The sequence below is a fragment of the Ceratotherium simum genome, chromosome 4 (genome assembly GCF_057802395.1).
Source record: "Ceratotherium simum simum isolate JZ-2026a chromosome 4, ASM5780239v1, whole genome shotgun sequence".
NCBI lineage: Eukaryota > Metazoa > Chordata > Mammalia > Perissodactyla > Rhinocerotidae > Ceratotherium > Ceratotherium simum.
In genome coordinates this window covers 26018002-26027854 of record NC_141903.1, presented here as the reverse complement: position 1 = coordinate 26027854, position 9853 = coordinate 26018002, and the positions used below count along the sequence as shown (strand labels likewise).

Here is a 9853-nt window from a genome sequence, read left to right as displayed (position 1 = left end):
CTGTTAATAATTGCTTTATGTATTTAGGTGCTCCTAAGTTGGGCTCATAGATATTTACAAGTGTTATGTCCTCTTGTGGGATTGTTTCCTTTATCATTACATAAAGCCTTTGTTTGTCTCTCGTTACAGTTTTTGTTTTAAAGTCTATTTTGTCTGATGTAAGTATTGCTACCCCAGCTTTCTTTTCATTGCCATTTGCGTGGAGCATCTTTTTCCATCCCTTTATTTCAGCTTGTGAGTGACTTTAGGTCTGAAGCATGTCTTTTGCATGCAGCATATATATGGGTCTTGTGTGTTTTTTTTTTTTTTTGTAAGGAAGATTGGCCCTGAGCTAACATCTGCCAATCCTCCTCCTTTTGCCGAGGAAGACTGGCCCTGGGCTAACATCCATGCCCATCTTCCTCCACTTTATATGGGACGCCGCCACAGCATGGCTTGCCAAGCAGTGCGTCAGTGCACACCTGGGATCCAAACCGGCGAACCCTGGGCCACCACAGCGGAGTGCATGCACTTAATCCCTTGCACCACTGGGCCGGCCCCTGGGTCTTGTTTTTTTAATCCATTCAGCATCCCTATGTCTTTTGATTGGAACATTTAGTCCACTGACATTTGAAGTAGCTATTGATGAGTATGTACTTATTGTACATTTTGTTACTTTTTTCAGGATGTTTTTGTACTTCTCTGTTGCTTTCTTCTTTGCTTGCTTTCTTCCCTTGTGACTTGATGGCTTTCTTTAGTGTTACGTTTGGGTTCCTTTCTCTTTATTTTTTGTGTATTTATTATAGGTTTTTGGTTTGTGATTACCATGAGCTTCATATATAATAACCTATGTAAATAGCAATCTATATTAAATTGATGGTCTCTATAAGTTTGACCTCTTACTAAAAGCCCTACACTTTTACTACCCCCCCATTTTATGTTTTTGATATCATATTTTACTTCTTTTATTTTTGTGTATCCTTTAACCTCTTATTTTGGAAATAGATAATTTTAGTACTTTTGTCTTTTGACCTTCATAGGTGGTTGATCTACTACCTTTACTGTATATTTGTCTTTACCAGTGATATTTTTTCTTTGATAATTTTCATATTCCTATTTGTGGTCTTTTCTTCTGCACTTAAATAAGTCCCTTTAACAATTCTTGTAAGGCCAGTTTAATGTTAATGAACTCCTTTAGCTTTTGCTTGTCTGGAAAACTCTTTATCTCTCCTTCCATTCTGAATTATAATCTTGCTGGGTAGAGTATTCTTGGCTGTAGGTTTTTTTCCTTTCAGCACATTGAATATATTGTGCCACTCCCTTCTAGCCTGTAAGGTTTCTGCTGAGAAGTCAGCTGATAGCCTTATGGGGTTTCCTTTGTATGTAACTAGTTGCCTTTCTCTTGCAGCTTTTAGGATTCTCTTTTTATCTTTAATTCTTGACATTTTAATTATAATGTGTCTTGGTGTAGGCCTCCTTGGGTTCATCTTGTTTGGTGCTTTCTGTATCTGGATGTCTGTTTCCTTCCTTAGGTTAGGGAAGTTTCAATTATTATTTCTTCAGATAGGTTCTCTGCCCCTTTGTCTCTCTCTTCTCCTTCTGGAACACCTATAATACGGATGTTAGTACACTTGATGTTGTCCCAGAGGTCCCTTAGACTGTCCTCAATCTTTTTAACTGTTTTTTCTTTTTTCTGTTCAGCTTGGGTGAGTCCCTCTACTCTTTCACCCAGATCACTGATCTGTTCTTCTGTATTATCTACTCTGCTGTTGATTCTCTCCAGTGAATTTTTCATTTCCATTATTGTATTCTCCTGATCTGATTGGTTCTTTTTTATATTTTCCAATTCTTTGTTGAAGTCTCCCAAGATCAGTGAGCATCCTTATGACTATTAGTTTGTACTCTTTATCAAGTAGATTGTTTATCTCTGTTTGTTTAGTTCTTTTTCTGAGGATTTGTCCTGTTTCCTTACTTGGAACATGTTCCTTTGTCTCCTCATCTTGCCTACTTCTCTATGCTAATATCTATGTATTAGGCAGATCAGCTGTGTCTCCCAACCTTGGAAATGTGGCCTTATGTAAGAGATGCCTTCTGGGGCCCAGCAATGTGTTGCCCTCTTGTCTCCCCTGCCAAGTGCTCCTGGAGTGTCCCTTGTGTGAGCTGTATGTGCCTTTCTGTTGTGGCAGGGTTGCTATTGCTGCAGGTGCATGGGTAGGCTAGGCTGGCCCCTGGGCTGGTTGATTGTAAGGGTCAGCCATGTGCAGCTGCTATGGCTAATTTATTGGGCAGGGGAAACCCTGGCATGCCTGGCTGTGAGGTCTAAGAGCACATAACTACTGCTGTTTTGCTGTTAAGTGAGTCAGGCTTCCAATGTGACTGGTTGCTAGGCTCAGGGGCTCACAATTGCTGCAGGCCTCCAATGTGGCTCCCTGTGGTGCATGCAGCTGTTGTTGGCTCTCTTTTGGGTGGGGCAGGCCTCTGGCCAGATCTGGCTATGTTGCCTTGAGGTACACAGCTGCCTTAGGAGCACAGATGGGTGGAGCTGACCCCAGGCATGGCGGCGCACAATTGTTTCAGACATTGGAAGGCAGGGCAGATCCCCTGTGTGGCTTTTGCAATGGCCAGCGGCACAAGTCTGCTGCAGACCCACATGCCTTGCTGCCTGCAGGCCCACATGCCCCGCCAATGTGGGCCCACATGCCCCGCCAATGTGGGCCCACAAGCATGCTCCGCCAACTTGGACCCACTCACCCCACCGCAGAGGCCCCCCACACCCACCTATGCAGCCCCACAAGTTTCCCTCAGGCTTGCTGGTGGGTGGGGCCAATGCACTCAATTGCTTCATGCACTCTAGTGGGAGGGGCAAACCCCTGCACTAACAGGAAGGAAGGAATCTAATGGCGCTGCCAGCGTCTGTGTCAGCACGACTGAACTAGGTCACAATAATGGCTGCCACCAATGTCTCAGTCCCTGGGGAGGTGGCCACAGCCACCTCCTGCCTCTCTGAGATGTGCTCCGAGCTTTGTAAGTGAGTCTCTTTTACCAATGGACTATGCACTTTTCTATCTGATGCTTTCGTGTTAGTTTTTAGATGGGGTGAATCTGTGCTTGGGCCATTTAAGAGCAGGTTCTTCTTTCTCTGAAGTTCCATAGTTTTTCTGGGCATATTCCCTGTTGGTTTTCAAAGCCAGCAAAGCCAGGTATTATGGGATCTTGGTTGTGCTGAATCTAAAGTCTGGGATGCCTATTGTGGCATAGACCCCCTGCTCAGATCCCCTGTTCCTCTGGGAAAAGTTCTGTACCTTTGAGATCGCTCCTGGCCCGGTGAAGTGCTACAGCTAGGGTGTGGTGTTTTTCCCCAGCGGAGCTGTATTTCTGCCTCTCCCACCCCGGCAATGTCGTCTCTTGTTGTGGGGTGCTTTTTATTCAGTTTCCAGATCTCTCTCAGAGGAAATTGTTCCACAGGTAGTTGCAGATTTGTTGTGTCCATGGGAGGAGATGAGTTCAGGGTCTTCCTATGCTGCTGTCTTCCAAACTCCCTGAAAATGTCAATTTCTTGTACAGATTTCCTACCCCCTGCTATCTGAAAGTAGAGCGTTCCTATGAAGACCTTTTGTAAACTGAAATGGTGTTAGGTGAAGAAACAATTACCTTAGGACACATCTTGCTAATGGATGCACAAAATAAATCAAGACAAAGCATAGATGCTCACAGACACAGTTCAAAGCTATGGTGCCTCGATGCTGAAGTGCTGAGTGTAGTTACCAGGGAAGGAGCTTGGTGGTGCCACTCTTGCTGCTCGAGGTGCGCTGCCTCTATAACGCTAAAACAAATGCTGAACGCTATTTTCACTTTTCGCCTTTTTCACAAAAGCAAAAATCCTCTTCAGATTTCTTTTGGTTACTGAAAACAGGTACAAATGTAGGTCTTTTGTAAAAGCAAAGTGGCATAAAGCAAACTTTGGAAAAGCGGGGAACACTGTACATTAATTTGCTTCAAGAAGCTGCCTCTACAGTCAACAATGCACAGTCATTTCTTTAGGGCTGTGGTTCTCAAACTTGCATCATCTGGATGTCTTGTTAGAACAGATTGCTGGGCCCCATCCCCAGAGTTTCTGATTCAGTGGGTCTGGGATGGGCTGAAGAATCTGAATTTCTAACAGGTTTCCAGGTGATGCTGGTGCAGTTGGACTGGGGAACAACTTAGAGAACAATGGTTTTAGGACATCCAAAAGTATTGATATAAATTAGGGTTGTATTTCCCTGGGACCTCATTGGGACCCACCATCCTACCCCACTCCAGGCAGGGAGAGGACAAAGTACCTCCTCCAGTGGATGTTGTCCCAGAGCCAGGTGCAGGGGCTGGCCTCAAGTGCTGCATCACCACATCCCCATAGTCCAGGAAGGGCTCATTAAGCTTGTGGGACAGAGCACAGGAAATGGGACTTTGTTGAGTTCAGAGTATATTCTGAGGAGAGAGCAAGACAAGTCTTTCCCTAGCACAGGGCTGAATGGAAAGACGTATGGTAGGAACCCTGGCAGAAATGGTTGGTACCAAGACTCGCTGGTGCCCGCTGTGCCTCCCTCATTTCTCTGCAGAGATCTGAAAATCATTTACTAATTCCTTTTAGATATCTAGTGAGTGGTGACTGAATGTCTGGAGCTGTGCAAGGTACTAGGATGCATATCAGTGAATAAGACACGCAGGGCCCCATCCTTCTGGAGCTATCAGTCAAGTGGATTAATGAGTCCCATGTATTCACTGAATGTGTGGGGACACTCAGGCCTAGAGAGGACAGGGCACTTGTCCAAAGTCACACAGTGAGCTGGGGCAGAGTTAAGACCTGATCTCAGTCTCCTGTCTCCCACAACACTGATTTTCCTATTACACCCTTCTGCTTCCCTGAGACCACACAAATTGCTGGGTTTTGTGCTAGCGATGAAGATTATCATACATGCTACCCTTGGTACAATGGCTTTTACCAGGAGTGCAGGGGTTCATACTCCTATGGGCACATCAGAATTTCAGAGAAATGAGGAGAAATGTGATTTTGTTCCATTTAATTAAAAATTATAGCAGTGATGAATGCCTGTCATAAAAAAGCCAAATAGTACAGAAGTATATAAGCAAAAAAGGAACATTCTTATTCATATCCTCCCCCTGCCTCATCCCAATCTAATTCTCTTCCCCACTTCTTTCCTCAAACGTAACTACTTTTAACAGTGTAGTGTGGTTAAGTTCAGACCTTTCCTATATATTTATAAATGTTACATATAATAATTTATAAACATATATGTATAAATAGGTTATTTTTAAAATCTTGCAGGGTGTTAAAAAACATATTCAATATTATTTTAAAAACTGTGTGTGGAAAGTGAAAAAAGGACACTCCTTTTGTGATGGAAACTGCAGAAAGAAGCAGTGAAGAAACTCTTGGCTGATGGGGCATGATGGAGAGGCCTTGTTCTGGTACGCAGATAAAGACAGAGAGCAGGAGGCTGGGCAAAAATGGCGGTAGAATTAAAGCAAAGGAAGTTTTGTTCGGGAGACGGCTGGGAGGCTCTCACCTGTAGTGGAAGTGTGGGCAGGTTGGCTAGGTCACCCATGCAGTGCACGGCCACAAGGCCTATCACCAACAGGCTGATGGGACCCAGCTGGAGATGGGGATGTGGATAGAAGGAAGAGAGAGTTGTGAAGGTGTGTTAGGATGAAAACTACAGGACAAAAATGGATTTATTCAGAGGACAAGAAGACAAGCCATAAACTGGGAGAAGATATTTGCAAAAGACCTACCTGAAAAAGGACTGTTTTTCCTCTTAAAGCTCAACAATAAAAAAATGAATAATTCAATTAAAAAATGGGCAAAAGATTTGAACAGACATCTCATCAAAGAAGATATACAGAAGGCAGATAAGCATATGAAAAAATGCTTCACATCATATGTCATCAGAGAAATGCAAATTAAAACAATATGGAGATATCACTACACACCTATTGGAATGGCCAAAATCGCAAACACTGACAACACCAAATGCTGGCAAGGATGTGGAGCAACAGGAATGCTCATACATTGTGGGCGGGAATGCACAATGGTACAGCCTCTTTGGAAGACAGTTTGGCAGTTTCTTACAAAACTAAACATACTCTTATCATATGATTCAAGAATCGCATTCCTTGGTATTTACTCAAATGAGTTGAAAACTTATGTCAACACAAAGTTTTGTATATGAATGTTTATAGCATCTTTATTCATAATTGCCAAAACTTGAAGCAACCAAGATGTTCTTCAGTAGGTGAATGGATCAACTGTGGTATATCCGGACAATGGAATATTATTCAGTGCTAAAAAGAAATGGGCTATCAAGCCATAAAAAGACATGGGGGAAGCTTAAATCCATATTACTAAGTGAAAGAAGCCAATCTGAAAAGGCTACATACTGCATGAGTCCAACTATATGACATTGTGGAAAAATATAGAGATAGTATAAACATCAGTGGTTGCCAAGGGTGAAGGGAGGGAGGGTTAGGCAAAGCACAGAGGATTTCTAAGGCAGCAAAATTACTCTATATGTTACCATAATGGTGGATACCTGTCATACACTTGTTCAAACCCATAGAATGTACATCACCAAGAGTGGATCTTAATGTAAACTATAGTCTTTGAGTGATAATGGTGTATCAAAGTAGATTCATCGATTGTAACAAATGTACCACTTTGGTGGAAGATATTAGTAGTAGGGGAGGCTGTGCATGAGTGGGGCCAGGGAGTATATGGGAATTCTGTACTTTCTACTCAATATTGCTGTGAACCTAAAACTGCTCTAAAAAAACAAAGTCTATTAAAACAAAACAGAACAAAAAATCTGAATATTTAAGAAATGTAGACAGGAGGACTAAGAACTCTACAGTTTGATATAATTATTGATAAAAGTATATAACTAGTCTCACGTGGACAGACAGTAAGACGCTCCAGAGAGTAGACCAAGGCTAGAGCAGTAAGCAGCCACCAGGAAAAGAGAAATAGGATAAAGAAGGGCCCTAACCCCTCCTTTGTGGGCTCCAGCACCATACTAGAGACTAGTATACTAGATGGCTGTATATATTTGTGCTCATGATAACTGCAAATAGAATGATGTTAACCCAAAATCTATAATTAAATAAAAAGACTTTGCAACTGCCCCTGCCCCCCACGCTGTGTGGCTTGTGAGGAATGGGAGGAGCCCTGTGCTGGGAGCTCAGTGCCTGGTTCCCAGCCTGGCTGCCTCTGGTTTGCTGTGCCACCTGGAACAAGTCCCTTCCCCTCTCTAGGCTCATTTTATACAAAGTGGGCTTATAATTCTCAAGGGTCTCTTTTACTTCTTAAGGTTTTAGGCATTATTTCATGGGAGCAGAACTTTCTGAACATTTCCTAAGATAAGAGTAATTAATTAGAGTGACCATGGAGGATGTTAACTAAGTGCTAGCATCTCGTTTAATCTACAGAACAACTCTATTATTAGCCCCATTTTACAGATGGGGCGACTGAGGCTCAGGAAACTTGGCCACTGCTACAGAGCTGGCCAGTGGTGACATAAGGATTCAATGGAAGGTCAACTCCTCTGTCCTCCCTCTCAATCACTCTGCAGGAAGAGCCCCTAGCCTCTGCTGCCTGGGAGAGGAGAACAGAGAATATAAAATCAAAGTGCATTATGTTAGACAGGAAATGGGTCTGAGCATGGAGAACTCCCAGGAACCTCTAACATCACAGAGAACAATGACAGAGCTCAGAGAGCACAGGGAGCTTCAGAGGATGGAGGGTGTGGAGGTTTCAGTGACATTGGAGGAAGAAAGGCGGAGGATGGACTTTAGGGGCAAAACTGATCTCCGGAGACAAGAAGGCATTTAAGGGAAGACAATGTGGAGTTCCAAGGCAAAGGAGAAGTTAAAGGCTTATTGCTCCACAAGACTGTCCAGAAAACTCATAACCTTTTCTTCTTTTTTTTGAATCACAGACTCCTTTTTCACAACTAAATTGATCCTTTCAGAAAAAGAGCAGATATTAATCATTATACTTTGCCTACAATTTCATGAGGTTTGTGGAATTCCTAAGGGCCCAGGGAGACTAATGAGATGCGAGTAATTGTTAACCAATAATTTTGATAATAATAGCAGAAAACAGTTAACTGTCAAGTACTCTAACGTTTACAAAACAACTTTACAGACATTATTTAATCTTGCCAATGAGCAGGCTGTCAATTCTTGTTTTTACAGGTGAGAAAACAGACTCAAAAGGGAGAGAGTGCCTTCACATGGCCGGGTTTCTTTTCAAGACAAGGCAATTTGTTCTAAAATCAGATTGTGGTGATGGTTGCACAACTCTGTAAATTCATTGAAAATTCATGGAACTGCACACTTGAAATGAGTAAATTTTATGGAATGTAAGTTATACCCCAACAAAGATGTTAAAAAACCATCCAACCATAGAAAAGGGCCAAAGCACTTGGAAGCCCACATCACTTACAGGTGGCAGAGCCAGGTGAACGCAGACTTTCAGGCTCCCAGGAGTGCAGAGTCAGCCTTTTAAAGAAGACTCCTGAGAGAGAAATGGTCACAAGGACACTTGATGTCCAACTGTGTCTGGTGTCACCTGAGTGAGGTTTGCTTTCAGGCAAGTGTTAGAGCACAAAAGACATCGCTACCCACTTCCCCCAACGATCAGGACCACTGGCTGCCCCTCTCACCAAGATGCCCGCGTTCTTCACGGACAGAGGGAGCCCCAGGACAATGGTGCCTTTCACTGTGTGGATCAGGGTTTGCAGCCGCCTGAGGACGGGGGAGGAGGGAGACATGAGAGAAGCTGGTCACTGCTGAACTTGGCCCAGAGCCAACTGCTTGGCGCAGAGCTGGCAGACAGGCTCAGGGCGTGGGTGGACCTGCCAACCCCATAGGAGTCACAGTGGGAAGCACCTGGGATGCCACAGTGCCCAGTGTGGAGAGGCGCCACACGAATGTGGGGCCTGACGGATGGATGAGGGACCTGACCAAAACAAAACAAAAACAAAACCCAAGGTGCTATGAGTCTGTATTTACAAAAAATATATCTAGAAACAGGGAGTTGATAACTTTACTTTGTTCTGCAGAACTCAGGCCATACCTGGACAATGAACTTAGTCATCTTTTAAAAAATATAGTTTATCTGGGGCTGGCGCTGTGGTGTAGTGGTTAAGTTTGGCCCATTTCGCGTCAGTGGCCAGAGGTTCATGGGTTCGGATTCCGGGTGTGGACCTACGCCACTCGTCAGCCATGCTGTGGCCGCGAGCCACATATAAGGTAGAGGAAGACTGGCACAGATGTTAGCTCAGGGCTAATCTTCCTTGGTAAAAAAATAAAATTAAAAAAAATAGTTTATCAAAATAAGTATTATATGTACATGGTAAAAATGCAAATATTACAAAAGCTTATAGAGTATAAAGTCAATCTTCCCATCCATGATTCCTGGAATCCCAATTCTCCTTTCCAGAAAGAAGCACTGTTAATAGTTTCTTGTGTAGCCTTCCAGAGGTAGTCTCTTCTCTCTCTCTCCAGATATAGATAAAGATATATATTGATATATATGTATATGTATATACGCACCACACACTCACACTTACACCTTTTTACAGTATTAACTCATTTCCACTTTTATTTTTTAAAGAACAAGATTGTGCATATCGGTGCATAATAGATGTAGCTCATTCTTCATTGCTTCCAACAAGTGAGTAGTATTTCATTGGTTGTATCAAGGTTTATTTAACCCACCCCCTATCGGTGAGTATTTTGGTTGTTTCGGGTCTTTTGCCACTCCAAACCAAGCTGAAATGAGCAATAGTGCACGTGTGCTTTCATACATGCATGA

At 43.1% G+C, this 9853-nt stretch overlaps 1 protein-coding gene across 2 annotated transcripts in view; it reads left to right on the top strand.

Moving 5' to 3' along the window:
- Positions 1-2929: 2929 nt before the first annotated feature.
- SLC36A1 (solute carrier family 36 member 1) overlaps positions 2930-9853 on the top strand; it is a 70095-nt gene continuing 63171 nt past the window's right edge. For both annotated transcript variants that reach the window (XM_087429529.1, XM_087429528.1), the window contains exon 1: positions 2930-3003. In XM_087429529.1, the coding sequence (XP_087285655.1) occupies positions 2988-3003 (16 nt within the window). In that variant the 5' untranslated portion in view covers positions 2930-2987. The remainder of the gene's footprint in view (positions 3004-9853) is intronic.